The sequence below is a fragment of the Centropristis striata genome, chromosome 2 (genome assembly GCF_030273125.1).
Source record: "Centropristis striata isolate RG_2023a ecotype Rhode Island chromosome 2, C.striata_1.0, whole genome shotgun sequence".
Lineage (NCBI taxonomy): Eukaryota > Metazoa > Chordata > Actinopteri > Perciformes > Serranidae > Centropristis > Centropristis striata.
The window spans coordinates 17,786,258-17,802,428 of NC_081518.1; the positions used below are offsets into that span (position 1 = coordinate 17,786,258).

At 35.8% G+C, this 16,171-nt stretch overlaps 1 protein-coding gene across 2 annotated transcripts in view; it reads left to right on the forward strand.

The window, feature by feature from the left end:
* cemip (cell migration inducing hyaluronidase 1) overlaps positions 1–10,525 on the forward strand; it is a 194,252-nt gene extending 183,727 nt beyond the window's left edge. For both annotated transcript variants that reach the window (XM_059355769.1, XM_059355759.1), the window contains 5 exons: positions 926–1,130; positions 1,936–2,022; positions 4,965–5,122; positions 5,903–6,003; positions 7,846–10,525. In XM_059355769.1, coding sequence (XP_059211752.1) covers positions 926–1,130; positions 1,936–2,022; positions 4,965–5,122; positions 5,903–6,003; positions 7,846–7,973 — 679 coding nt within the window. In that variant the 3' untranslated portion in view covers positions 7,974–10,525. The remainder of the gene's footprint in view (positions 1–925; positions 1,131–1,935; positions 2,023–4,964; positions 5,123–5,902; positions 6,004–7,845) is intronic.
* Positions 10,526–16,171: the final 5,646 nt, after the last annotated feature.

Genomic DNA, 16,171 nt, shown 5'->3' on the forward strand with positions numbered 1-16,171 from the left:
CCTGTGGGCACTTGGAAAATTGTTGTATACTGTTCCATAGAGGTGCTCTAGACTTAACCATTACCAGGACTATATATATATATATATATATATATATATATATAACTGAGAATATATATAGAAATCTGAGTATATATAGTGTAAACTGAGAATATATATAGAAACCTGAGAATATATATTAAAATATATATTCTCATACTTTTAATATATATTGTCAGGTTTTGATCCATATATACATAATAATTTCCTGAACGGCTTGCCATGATATATATAAATATATATATTGAATATATATATATATATACATATATACACATATACATATACATATATATATATACATATATATATATATATATATATATATATATATATATATATATATATATATATATATATATATATAAGAACACGTTATCACACTATTTCAACCTATATGAAAACAATTATCCAAAAAAAGAGACAATAAAACACCAATAATTTAAATAAAAAATAAAAAAAGACAAAGACATCAAATAACTACTAAATTTATCGGATTTGTATTCAATATGTATATATAAATTAACTCTTATATATATATATATATATATATATATATATGTATATATATATATATATATATATATATTAGCTTAACACCTCAAAACAGTTTAAGCACAAATATTAACACACAAACATAACAGAAGCATCTCCATATCAGGACATCTGATTGGTTATTCATTCAGTTATGCACAAGCTATCTCATGAGATAGTTTTCTTTTGAAATTATGGGATTTTCTCGTATTTAGATAGTAAGTCATAATTAAGTCATCATTAATTAGGAGTATCTCCTAAGAAGTCATAATGATGAGATAAGGCCTCCATTTTGTTTTGTTTTTGGTGAATGTGATGTGTATGACGTCTAAATCTTTCCTGTGTATTTCAGTCTGCTCTTCTTGAAGGTAAAGGCCCATAACGACAAGGAACAGTTTGCCTTCTGCTCTGTCAAGGGTTGTGAGCGGGTGAAGATAACGGCCGTCATCCCTAAAGGCAGTCTACCCAGCAACTGCATGGCCCAGGCCTACCCCAGACATGCTGAGCATCCTATTGTGGATGTACCTATGCCCAAAAAGATACCTAATGCCAGGCTGGTGAGTGGAGGAAGGGAAGGGGCATTATTTTCTACATTTTCGACAGTGGTCGAGGAATTGACACTGTATTAACAAACCAGGAATGTGCTTGTACTGATTAGATAACAAATAAATAAACATTTTTGTATTTTAAGTAAGAAGTTCATAACCTTTATTTTATTCACATCTGAGGTTAGAAAAAAAATCATAAAATCAATCATTCATCAATCATAAAAAAGTACATAATACTGTATTTTGCCTCAGAATTCAAAATAAATACTTTGACATAACTTAAAGCAGCAGACTAGCCACCACCACTTGCTGTATCTGAGTGTCTAGATACTCCCCTATTGAGTCAGTGACAGCAATTTGGTTTTGTAGCGTTGGCTAATAATTTATAAGATATAATTTCATGATTGGAATAAGAAAACTATAAATTTCCCATTATCGGCTGATAATTTATCATTACCAATATATATTTTGAACCCTTAATATTTCTACAATATTTCCACTTTTTTGAATGTTTCATTTGTTGTATCCTTATTGACGTGACAATAGTCATACTTACTTATGAACATCCTTTGTCCTCATCCGGCCTCTGTCTTGGCTTTATGCTGTTCATTTTTTTTTGCTACCTATTTCCATTTCCCTGCAGTAGTCATTTGAAGAGTTGCAGTGACATTTTACAGCTGTGATTCTTTAATGTAATTTGTCTAACTTGTCTAACTTTGTTGTGGTGAGTGAACACTGACATTTAAATGCTACTGTGAAATGCCATATATTGTGTATTAATTGCATTTCTGTTTATTTGCTTGTTTACTCTCAGCATTCATCAGAACACTTTCTGGAGGTCAAACTGGAGTCCTACAACACTCGATTCTTCCACATCAAGGAGGACTTTGCCTTTACTGAGGTATCACACAGACTGTACACTGTAAAAAAAAAAATCTGTAGATTTTACGGGGAAAAACTGCTAAACCATGACAGTAAAAGACTGTAAAATGATAAATAGGTTAATTCAGTTTCAGTAACAATGAAACACTGTAAATGTATACATCAGCCAAAACAGTATTTTTTACATTAAAAAAGAACTATATTACTCCACATGTAAAATACACTGGCACCGTGTTTGTAGCCAAAAATATACTGCAATATAGACAGACAGACAGACAGACAGACAGACAGACAGACAGACAGACAGACAGAACTTTATTAATCCCTTGGGAAGGTTCCCTCAGGAAATTGTCAATTCCAACAGCAGCAGTACAACACCAATACAATAAAATAGAATAAAGTTAGTAACTAGTCATAATGTGCAAAATAAGAGAGTTCAAGACACAATAAAAATACAATATGAAATATAAAAACAAGGAGATATTATAAATTATATTATAAATACAAGGAAATATATGCTATAACTATAACAACAAGGCATCATTTTTGCATTTATTTTTTGTAAAAAATACTTTTTCTCACTGTTAAATGTACTAAACAACAAATCTCTAACAGAAATATGCTGTTATATTTAATGGTAAAGTCTTTAATTTATGCGGCATTTGTAAAGTATTTTTATTGTCAATTATATGGCAGAACAGTGTTTCTTTTGATGGAAAAACTTTTTATTTTTTATGGTAAAATATGGAATAAAACAGTGCTAATATAATTTTACCATAATATTAAAAAAAGTTACACCGTATTTATTACGGTAAAGTTCTGGCAACCACAGCTGCTGGTTTTTTACCATAAAAACAACAGTTTTCTTTTTTTACAGAGTAGAATAGTAGATGGGGGGTACCATTAAGGGTTACTGAATATAAATTATAAAGATATACAGTAGCAGGATGCTTGTTTTGACTTCTCCCAACAACACTGTATTATACTGCTGTCTGCATGACCTTTGGATATCAGTTAAATTTCTTTAGGTAAATACAACAATTATCATTTCTTGCTCTGAAACATCAAAAGGGAAAACGGGTTCTGACATCAGCATACTCCATCAGTTATATAGAATAGGGCTGGGCGATATATCGATATAAAAGATATATCGATATATTCTTAAATGTGATATGGAATTAGACCACATCGCATATATCGACATTCTTAAATTTTTTTTTTCTTTATATTTAAATGCTGCCCTTACTAGGGTTTGTCATATTTAGTTATTTTGTAATGTTCGTTATTCTTTTCTCATATAAACATATTTATTTCAGAAAAAGATTGGCCTATTTTATTTCATAGGCTATTTTTATTTAGGATATATTTTTTTAATTATTTAAATGTGAACTTTATGGAGCTTTGATTTTTTTAAAAAGGTACTCCTGTTGTTATACAGTATTTATGTTCACTTAAATAAACGGTTTCAATAAAACTACTTGTAACTGAACATTTGCTCTCACTTTGCGATAAAAATATCAGGATATATATCGTTTATCGATATTCAGCCTCAATATATCGGGATATGACTTTTGGTCCATATCGCCCAGCCCTAATATAGAATTGTTTAAACAAAACAAATGATATGATTTATGCCTAGATTACTGCTGTTCATTGAACAAAGGCTTAGGGAAACAGACTAGAATATAGAAGACATAGCTCTATTTGCACTGCCTTGCAAGGGCTCCTGGAAAGATTAAAGCAAAAGTCATTCACTTTTCATCCTACTCACAAACTGGTAGGAATTAAAGCTATTTATCACCTTTCTTTTACCTTAAAACCCTGTTTAATCATTTTTATTTGCATTCCTCAAGGTTTCAGTTGTCAGTGAGGTGATACATTTTGCTCATTAAATGTTCCTCGTCACCTCACTTTTCTCCTTGATCCAGTGTAGTTTCACACAAATGAACTGAACTGAAAATAACCAGAGTAATGTAACACTGAACCACTTTAAGAGAGGGTTTATAAATGTGTTCCATACTCTCCAAATTTGGTAAAATATTTTAATTTAAATAGTTTTAAGTTGTCTATTGTCTATGTATTGCAAAGATATAGAATATAAAAACTCAGTCAGGTCACTTTAGAACCATGTTGCGCATCAAAGGGTTAAAAGTGCTTGTAGAACCTGATAATGTAATAAATTCCCGCTAATGTAATAACCCCGCTAATGTAATAAAAATCTGCACTTGAGTCCATTGAAAATGTAATGAAACCTGATAATGTAATAACTTCCCAATAATGTAATAAAGTGCATTTCCCAATAATGTAATACACTTTTTACCAATAATGTAGTAAAGTATAACATTAATGGGAGGTTATTATATTATCAGGTTAGCCTTCATTTCCCAAGTCCTGATAATGTAATAATTCCCCAATATTGTAATAATTTAACAGCAGACCACCCATTACTTGGGTTCAAGTGGTGATACTGTGTAGGCAACTCTAGCTCAAGAGCTCTAGCGCCACCAACAGGTCAAAGTTGAATGTTTATTAACTTTTTACCCGTTCATTCGTTTTTACAAACGAGGTATCCATGACACACGAATGCATTCAACAGCTTCTTGAAATCTAAAGGTGCTTGGTGTTATACTTTATTACATTATTGGTGAAAAGTGTATTACATTATTGGGAAATGCACTTTATTACATTATCAGGAAGTTATTACATTATCAGGTTTTATTACATTTTCAATGGACTCAAGTGCAGATTTTTATTACATTATCGGGGTTATTACATTATCGGGAATTTATTACATTATCAGGTTCTACAGTGCTCCAAAAAAGGTATTACATATATATTATTTATTTTTTTTAACCAACATTATTTGATGTCAGTTCTGCCAAATAAGTGAAATTATTAGTGTCTTTAGTGCTGTCCTTTTGTAGATACCAGACCTGTAATGTGATTGGCTGGCTCTGACAGGTAAACGGCAGGAAGTTGTACCAACCTGAGGACGGGCTGCAGCTGACAGTGATTGACGGCCATGATGGAAAGGTGGTGGAGAGCAAAAGCTTCAGGAACTCCATCTTACAGGGAATCCCTGCACAGCTAGACAACTATGTCAGTGGACTGAGAGACGGGTAAAAGATGCTTTTTAAATCCTTCAACAGTTTTTACTACCGCTCTGTTTAACATTTTTCATAATAGTTTACCACCATGTTGTGGCAAATTTCAAGTTTTGTTGATGTTTTTTGGATGATGCATGGTCCTCTAAATCAGTGGTTCCCAACATTTTTCTTGAGGGACCCACATTTTTACCATTGTAAACTTTGGCGACCCCCCATTGTCCATTGTTTCTATGAAGCCGAACTCAATGTAACTTTTTCTTTTTGAGATATTTAGCATCTTCGTCTCCCTGATGCTTTGCCATTTTTCCATTAGCTCTCTGTTACTGTTGCTAGGTGAGGTTACCGCTAGGTGAGGTTACCGCTAGGTGAGGTTACCTGTGTCTACTGCAGGAGGGATGTTACACATGTCCTTATTCTCGCGATGTAGCCTATTTTTAAACTTTTCTATAGTGATTTTTTTTTAAATTTAGATAAATGAATAAACGTTTAATGTAGCCCTTATTTAGTTGTTTTTTAGTCCTACTGATGAATTAAATGCTCATCTATATTTAACACATTAGATTTATTACACCCCTTAAAATCAAGAGGTTGGGAATCACTGCTCTAAAGCTACAAGGTTTTGTTAAACTGAGATTTTTCTCAGTGTTTTTTTTTTTAAACAGATTTATTCATGATATTTAATATTTAATAATGAGTAACTTTAATGACAAAAGAGTGTTTCAGGCTCAAGACAAATGCAGCTACTATCAGCTAAATGTGAAAATGATGTGCTGTCTCTCACTCTTTCTCTAGTTCCATTGTCCTCATTACATCTAAGAGCCGCCTGCTTACCAGAGGACCCTGGACTAAAGTCCTGGAAAAACTCGGAGCAGACAAAAGCATCAAATTGAAAGGTAACTTCTTCACCAACGTCTAATGTGATAAATGTGCTTGCAGTTAGCTTCATGCATGCAGATTGTTTTTATGACATGCACAGGTTTGATATTCAAATGTGCTTGAGAGCAATTAACTCTCTGGAGTCCATGAAACCACCTGCACATTACTTCTTCATGACGTGAAGACATAAAAATTAAGCAACATTGAGTCTTGCCACCAGATGCCCTTTAAAGTTCTGGCTTGAAACTACATGCCAGATTTTTTTGATGATATTCGGCCAAGTAAAACCGGAGATATTGTCAAATATATTTAGTATAAAATATTGAACTAGATGTTATCCTCATTTTACCTGTTATATGTCATATATGCAACCTGTATTTATTTGCAATATTTAAAATTCTGTGTTTTGACACATAATTTTCAATATCAGATTTTATGTTTTTATTTGTTTCAAAATGTAGTAATTCAAAGTTAAAAATTAATTATCAGGACATATAGGTGATAAAACTGTATAAAAAACTGATGCCAAAATGGCATAGCAAGTTTTTAACAGATTTTTTAACAGACATAATAGCCAAAGATTTCAGAGGCTATTATGTCCGTTCATGAACAGGCTCTTTGCTCTTTGTTCTTACTTCCTAATTTTTTTAGTAAGTAATAATTTAAAAATCATTAATAATGATCATGAAAAAGCTGTCTACTTAAAGAAAAATGCGGGTCCATTAATCTCTGCATTAATCCAAATCATTACCTTTCCATAAATCAAACTTTTGATAAAGCTGATCATGGCGTTCCACTACGAACTTAAAACAGCTCTCACACTGAGCAGATGGTGGCCAGAAACACACAACATCAGCCATCTAACAGCTCCGCCTTACTGCGGTGTGACATGCTGCACATGCATGTCAGTGGCCATTCTAGACCAGTTTTACTGTGGGGGCTGTTGAGAAATACATTGAGGAAACCTTTCAAATTAAATTATCTGACTCCAACACAAAATCACCTCACCTATTTCTCTGCGCTGATCGTTTGATGGGGAATGATGAGCAGGAGACGTCTGAGTTCTCAGTTTAACTTCACTTTATTATAATACGTCAAGAAATGTGCAGTTACAGAGTCTCTGGGTTCAATCCACAGGTCCCTGACATCACATTAGGCTGGTCAGTTCATGAGGCTGAACCAAGTATAATTTCCCTTAAACCCAGATGGCCTGAAAAGACACATGTGGCTCCTGAGCCGCATTTCTATACCTACCTTAGTTTCCATTTTCAGATCCCAGCACCTGCTACAAACACTTCAGTCTCTCCCCTCAGTGTGAACTGAAACCAGTAGAGATGAACTGTAGCACCTGGTGCTGATACCGTCACAGTGTAACAAAATGACTCATAAGTTTTGATAAAAATGTAAATTGTAAAAGTAAAGCAAAAGCAGCGCCCTTCTTTCAGTAACCAGCCTTTATGGTGTATGCAATGTGTTACAAGCATTATGTATTGCAGCTAGTGATGTGCTAATGAAGCCTCATGAACCATTGTCATTCTTTTCTGAGCCCACTAGATGGCGCTATTGGTTTAAAGAAAAAGGCTTGAGCAATCGTAATTGAGTGTGCTTTCAGCTCTTTGTTGAACAGAGAGCTCCATCTAGTGGAGTCAGAAAATAATGAAAATGGTTCATGAGGCTTCACTGGCACATCACTAATAGCAGCCCCATGCTTCCTGTGTGCAGAACCAGAGGCTCCTGTTCAGAATTGGAGTACGCCCCCCTGTGCCATTTAGAAGTGAATGTGATGCAGGGCATTGCTGAAAAACACCCTGGTGATTGGATGATTTCACTAACTGCAGTGTCATGTTGCCTTCCTGCAGATAAGCTGGCATTTGTGGGCTTCAAGGGCTCCTTCCACCCTGACTGGATCCATCTGGAGGTGGATGCCGATCGGGCCAAGATCCATCAGGTCCTGCCTGTCCCTGTGGTCCACAAGATGAAGCTATGAGAGGCAGACAGAATGGGACAACAGCCAAAGACTATGTACCCCACAGACACTGGCACACATTAACAACCTCCAACCCCCCAAAAATTGCATAAACACACACTTACACATGCACATTGACACTGCCAGTACTGCAGAGTTCGTTGTTTCGAGCCATTGTCAAAGACCAGTGGTGATTTGTCTACGTTTAATGGTAAGAAAGAATTATGTAATTCTGTATATTTGGGAAAAAAAAAAAAAAGGTGAAGACCATCTTCCAGGACCAGCACTGCCCACTGAACTGAATCTGTGCATGTAAGGGCTTTAAAAGATAACGACACACCGCTCGCAGCTTCTGTTTCTGGCTGTCATTGGATCATTAACATAATTGTTCTTTGTTGATAGTGTTAGCTTCTCAGCTAAAATAAGAATTGGATTTGGCTCACTAACCAAACATTTATGCATCAGTTTTGTGTGCCAGCTAACATGGACAGTAGCTCAGTTTCATGTTACCTTAAGCCGTGTCTCCACTAGGGGGAGTGTCCACCGGGAAAGTCTCAGGCCACACCCTCTCAAAAGTCTGCTCACTCTGTGTGTCTCCGCTACAAGTTAGCCCCCAGAGGGATTTAGAGACTTAGAGGTGACGTATGGTTTTCCATCGCCGGGACGGATTAAACACGGGAGACGCAGCTGATCATAAACAAACCAGCATGGCTAATTATGCACAGTGTCTCCGCTGATCGTAAACATAGTGATTGTGAATTAACGGCATCGCTAACTGTGCACAGAGTGGTAGATCCTAAGTAGTCCTTATAAGTAGTCCTAAGTACTACTATGTCCTATGAAAAGTCCCTAAATTTAGCAACAAAGTGGCTAAGTTGGGAACACTGCTTCGCTGGCTTTTAAAAATGGCGTGTTTTGTTGTCGTGTAGAGTACTACATCACATCCCACTTAGTGATCTTTTCAATCAGTAACCAGGCTGTTTTCAGGGGAGAAAAAATACCCTGCTCTTCCACAGGGACGAAAAAAGTCCTTAAAAAACGGCTAATATTCAAATTAGGGGCATTTCGACGAGTGAGACCCGCCTCATTCTGGGTATTGCCCGGTAGTGGAAACAGCCCTAATAAGATCGGTCTGTTGGTTATTCAGTATGTTTGTTAGTGCTCTAATGAAGCCAAAAACATGAACTGACTTCACTCATACCACACCAAGAAAGGCTTTGGTATAGAAACTGGGACTTAAGACAATTCAACTTTTAATATTTTTAAATAGTTTGTCCTCCAACAGACTTCTCTATCTGTTTACCCCAGCACATCTAAAGCAAACCGTAGGTATCCTCTGGTGGGACTGTTAGAAAGAGCTGTTTGATGACATTGTTAGGCGATTTGTGCTTGGAACTATCATACGATGTCTTGGTAGAACATGTCTAAAGGCAAAATGAGGATCACTTGAGGAGGGTATGATGTAATAATTGTTTAAATGGGAGTAATGCTGCAAGCTTTTGGTCAGTCTCAAACTTGTTTGTACACTCAAACATTACTGTGTGAAGAATGAATAAGAGTCTCACACACAGACCTGGAATCCCACTGGTCCCAGTGTCCAGGTCAGCTTCACTCCCATTTGAAATTTGAGGCCCTCTTGGACACAGTGATGCAAACTGGGCATCACTTTTTCAGCTGTGACCATCACAAGAGATTTGCCAGAAGTAGACATTCATCAAGTGTAGATGCAAGTCTAGGGAAACTTGAAAACAATCTAGACCAGTGGTTCTCAAGCTTTTCTCAGTGATGTACCCCCTGTGAAATATTTTTTCAGCCAAGTTCCCGCTAACCAGGGCAAAGCATTTTTGGTTGGAAAAAAACCCTTAAAAACAGAGCGCTGTGCCATCAGTGTCTGATTTATTCAACTTTGGAACTGATAAACACATACAAAATTCAAACATTTGAAAAAAAAAAATTTTCAAACATTTAAAATGTTAATAATCCATGACTAATTTATTGCAAATATTTCTCATCACTAAAATGTAGTGATTTAAACTAATGTAGTAAAAACAGTGAGCATATAAGCATTTAAAACTATACTATACTACTGCTACGCTTCAACCACGACTCCATCTTTGAGTTTTACAGTGATTGACAGGTGATGCCAGGCGACAGGTTGGGTCCAACCATCCTGGTACACTGCAAAAAAGCCAACTTGTATTTTTTTGGCCTAAAACAGTGATTTAAATTGGTAAAACTTTTAAATATAAATGATTGACATTTAGGGCAGTAATGTAAGTTAGCACAACGTAGCAAGACAGTTGTATGCTCAAAAAAAAAGTTGGGGAGTTGTTGTTACTTATATCTTTAAGTTGGGGTTCAAAACAAGGGGAAATAGTTCTGCTAACTCTTATTTCTTTGTTGTGAAATGTGGGAAAGCCAACTTTCCGAGTTACCACTGCACTTGAAGTCTCATTGTAGCTGTGCTGCCTCCAGCTGGAGTCAACACATGTAAACAACCCTTATCATGTTTCAAATTACAGTTGAGTTGACAAAAATCTGAATTCAGAGTTGAGCAAACTCAAAAGCAAAACTTAAAAGTTTGTTGCCTTGAAATTTTCAGTTCAACCCACTTTCCTTTTTTTGCAGACTCTGGGTTTTTAGGAGAATGAAATTGAATAGCCTACTGAATAAAAAATAATTTTATGAACTTATAATTATATTTTCCTAAAATATTTATTAAATAATTATTTTTATTATGGATTCTACTTTTTAAAATCTCACATACCCCCATTTGAGAACCACTGATCTAGATCATGTTGTCTAACCACATCTGAAAGCAAAAGAAGAAGAAAAAAGAAAGCTTGAGAGAAAATTAAAAGTAATTACAGTTTTTCACAGTAACTTTGCTACATATCTCCAGTCAACATTTACAAGACATAAAGTGCATTTCAATGAATCACCTGTAAAAAAAAAAAAAAAAAAAAAAAAATACATATTAGTCAATGAATATGTCAGTGTCATCAGAATGACAAGTTATTTTGTCATCGCTTACAACCAAGTTAATCATAATGCTTATCCATGTTGTCAATATAACAGTATTTTCTGATGTAAGCTATGGCTAAGGTTTATTGATAATGACTGGAAATGCATACGGCTGCACTTTTTCTGTATGATTTATGATTTATGTGGGAGATTGATTGCAAGAGACAGAATTCACACTTTAGTGTACATATCATTGCAACACTGAAAGGGAAAGACTTGTTTTATTGGACTGCATAGCACAACGAAAATGAAATCGAAAATGAATTTAAAAATATAAACTTCATACATGATCAGAATTAATATGTCAAAGCATTTCCAATTTTATTTCAAAAGAATGACAAGACAGCACATTTATAATGTGCACACACGTAAGTGACAAGATGATGTGGAGGTTGAGCAAATAGTTTGAAGAACGTCAGTTCTTATCTGAGAAATGGACCAAATCTAAGAGACATTCTCCTCACTGATTGGTTTTTGCATTCTAAATTTAGGATTAGTTGTGGCTATTGTTCCTTATGGAAATATTTGTGCCATGGCCATTTAGGAGTAAAGAAACAAAGTAGGTCAGAAGACCACACAATACCATAACTTTCTTTAGAAAAAAACGTAACACTTTATATTAGGGAACACATATTCACCATTAATTAGTTGCTTATTAGCATACAAATAAGTAACATATTGCCTCTTAATTAGTCATTATTAAGTAGTTATTAATGACTTATTCTGCATGGCCTTATTATACAACCAGTAAGACATTAACTAAGAGTTTTACCTCAGTAACCTCAGAATTATTGCTTATTAGTAGTAGGTAAGGGAGTTGTTGTATATGAGTTATGATCTCAATATGCTTTACTTTGTATGGACTTTATAAGTCTCTACATAGCGGTGAACGAAACCATGGAAACGGCAATAATAATAATAATAATAATAACTTTATTTATATAGCACCTTTCAAAAACAAGTTACAAGGTGCTGTACAACAGAAATAAAACATATCAAATACAATTTACTGACAACAACAAAATAAAACAACAATAAGAAATTACATTGGACTTAAAAAATGTAAAATTTAAAATCACCAATCACCAATCACAACAAGGTAATCATCCAACAATAATAAAAGGAAATTAAGAGAAGGCCAATCGATAAAAGTGAGTTTTTTTAAATAGCCACCTTCTCCAGACCTTTGACGTGACTGGTGGCTCCTGTTGGATGATTGGATGAGGATTGGTAGATTGTAATGTCAATCATTACTCTACAAAGTGGCTCACTGGTAGACTAACATTGGCGCAAAGTGGGAATTTGGTCACTTTGCACTTTGCACCCAGTCACGTCAAAGGTCTGGAGAAGGTGGCTATTTGCCGTTTCCATGGTTTCGTTCACCGTTATGTAAAGACTTATAATGTCCATATTATAAAGCATATTAAGATCATAACTCATATACAACAACTTCCTTACTTACTACTAATAAGCAATAATTCTGAGGTTATTGAGGGAAAGCTCTTAGTTAATGTCTTACTGGTTGTATAATAAGGCCATGCAGAATAAGGCATTAATAACTACTTAATAATGACTAATTAAGAGCCAATATGTTACTTATTTGCATGCTAATAAGCAGCTAATAAATGTTGAATATGTGTTCCCTAATATAAAGTGTTACCGAAAAAAAACATGGATATTTGATTATTCACTTTTACATTGATCTTTTAACAACAAGAGTCTTTTTTCCAGCCTGCTTGTTTGATCTTTTTCTAGCCTTGGTTTCTAGACAAGTTATGATGCAACATAATGCATATATAGGGCCCCAAATATAAGGAAAGTATGAGCTAGTTGACGCATGCATCATCACTGAGTATCCTTCCCATGCAGGACTGTGTGAAATGTGACAGATGTAGAAGTGAAGTGGTTTCTTTGCTTGGTTTTATATGTGCTCTGTTTGACTACACTGTTTAAAGAGAGAAGAAGAAGAAGTTTGCATCTTGACCAGTGGTTGTTGACTTACTCTGTTTCATTCCGAGTGCTCGCTCCCTTGATATTGTAATGTTTTCTTATCACGTTTCTTTTTTTATATCAGTGATTGTGAGATCCATCTGTGTTTTTGGAGTGAACCAGCAAGAAGCCCATAATAATCTAAAACAGGATATTAAATTGCCGTTAAGTTTAAATCAGGGAATTTTTAAATGTGCAATTTCCCCATTTCAAAATAACAAGAAATCTTTGTTTCAATCTGGCGAGAAAAAGGATTCCCCTCCCTTAGCCGAAATAGCTGGTCTTTTTTCGGAGGTTGTAGCAGTAATTAAGTGTTTTGTACGTTCAATGTGTTTTTAAAAATCCACAGATTGCTAAGAGATATATTTTATACGTATTTATTGTACAGACACAGTTTATCCAAATCTACAAGGGCCATCTTATGAGTTTTAATGTTATTACTGTCCTGTATGTATACTGTATGTAAGAAACCATTATTACTCCATTTTAAAAGATATGTACCAGACACTCGTACTGCATTGATGCATATGACTCTTGGTATAGTTGGCTTGTTAAAATCTACACCAAATGGATGTGTTGTATATGTGGTTTGGGCTTGTAAAGTAATGCATTTTATTCCATGATTTTAAATTTCTTTGAGGACTTTTGTACAGAAATAAATGATGAGCAGTTTGTCTGAATTGACTCTTTATTTTAGATTTCAAACAGTGATGGTTACACTGCCCTACAAAGTCTAACTGCAGTAACTACACTAAGGGTCAAACTGAGAAAAACTGCTTTAAACCCAAAATGGGTTATAGGTAGGTAAGTGATATGACACTTATTTTCTACATGTATTGATGTCATTTTAATGCTCAAAAATCATGATGATTTATTTGACCTTTGACCTCAAAAACATAGTTACTGCATTGCTGTAAAAGGTTCTAATAGTAATGATAAACAGAGTGCGGTAACAACAATGTTGTTGTCTTCTTTCAGCTTTTATATTTTGTTTTCAGTGAATAAACATTTTCAAATTGATTTTGTTATAAATTTATTTTTTTATAAATATTTAAAAGTGTTGAACAACTCTAATCAAAGATTTGCATTAAAATAAAAAATAGCTTGTAAGAGTTTAATTTAGGAGCTAGAATCAAGCCATTTTCTATTGTTTTCTGGAAAATGGCTAGATCAGAAATTGGAGAAAACAAAGGGTGGTCTAATAATTTTTCCATATACAGTATGTATAATGCATTTCTATCATCACCAGGCATCGACAAACCCAGGGAACTGCCACTCATTATTATATATCTTCCTTTCCACGCAATCCTAGAGATGGTTGTGTGATAAAATCCCAGTCGATCAACAGTTTGTGAAATACTCACCAGCCCGTTTGGCACCAACAACCATGACACGTTCAAAGTAACTTAAATCTCCTTTCTTCCCTGTTCTAATGCTCCCTATGAACTTCAGCAGGTCATCTTGACCAGGTGTACATATCTCAAGTGTTGTGTGGTTAACCTTTGTTGTAGGCAAACTGATGCTGGGGATATTCAACCAAATTTCTAAATGTCCTGTAGGAATGAATGACAGAGTGAATGGTTGTCTGTCTCTGTGTCTGACCACCTGTCAGCGCTTATGGACAATGAATGACAAGAATGTCTTTCTTGACTCCTCCAAGAATCGTCCCCTTATCGCGGTGGATGGCTTTGTGTGCTCCAGTGATCCTGGGAGCTGTGTTGTCGGGAGCAGTAGCTCTTGGTAAGGTCTCCCACAGCAAAGTGGTCCCAGGGGAGGGGCCAGACGAAGAGAGATTCAAAAGACCTCTATGAAGCGGACCCTAGAAGATCGGTGTACCCCGCCCGGCACGGGTAAACTGGGGCCCCCTCCTGGAGCCAGACCCGGGAGGGGAGCACGCAGGCGAGCGTCTGGTGGCCGGGCTTTTGTCCATGGGGCCCGGCTGGGCTCAGCCCGAAAAAGCCACATGGATCCGCCGACCTGTGGGCCCACCCCCCCGCAGGGTAGGGCATAGGGGTCGGGTGCAGTGTGAGTCAGGTAGCAGGTGAGGGCGGGTACCTGGGCGTCCAGCGGCTAGTAGGTAGGAGGCCCCGGGGAAGACCTAGAACACAGTGGAGGGATTATATCTCTCCTGGTCTGGGAACGCCTCGAGGTCCCCCAGGAGGAGCTGCACGATGAGGCTGAGGAGAGGGACGTCTGGAATGCCCTGCTTATCCTGCTGCCCCCGCAACCCGGCCCCAGATAAGCGGAAGAAAATGGATGGATGGATGGATGTATGGATGGATGGATGGAAGAATGTCTGTCTTGGTTATGGCACTCTCCTCCTTATTAGCATGGTGGTTGATTTTGTTGAACTGGAAGAATATTGCTCCACCCACCTACACACATCTCATCAGAAGTATTATGTGCGATCTTACACAAGAAAAAAAAATCATGTTTACTGTTAATGTTGCTCCACAGAACTTTCACAAGACATGGGATGACTTTATTGGATTTGTAAAGCAACTTGATGTGCTTCATTTGGAGTGATAAACCTCCAGCTGATCCACTATTCAAGTACTCCACTGACCACTGACTCTATGAGCAGCTGGACCTTAACCCCCGGAGCCCAACCCTCATCCCCAACCCCTCCCTTCCCTCTTATGTTGTCCCTTCCTGTCTGTTTGTGTCTCTTATCTTCCTTTTATCCCATTTTATTATTATTATTTTATTTTCTTATATATGGTTGTCTTCATTTATTTGTTTATTTTCTATTTGTTTTGTTTTTGTATATTTTGACTATATAATGTTGGTGTTTGTATTTTTGTACTTGCCTAGTCTATGGATGTATTGGATAAAATGATGTGGTATCTGACAGCTGATATAATTATGCATCCAAGGAAAATCCAATAAAAATAATTTTTAAAGTAAAAGAAAAAGTAAAAAAGTCTTTCTTGGTCTTTTGACCAATTTTGTGGAATGTTCCACTGAATAGTATTTTTTTGTGCATTTATCTTTTGAAGACACATATTCATAAAGTTATGATCAATGAAATTTTTTTTGCTTGCTCTACATCAATTTTTTTGACATTTTGTCTCAATTGTCATTCCATCTCCATTTAAATCCAGGTGAGTGTGATGCATGTGTGTGAGCCATCAAAGTAAAGTCCATAACGATAAAGAAATGCAGTGAGCCCACACTGGAGTTACAGATGGGATTCAAACATCTCA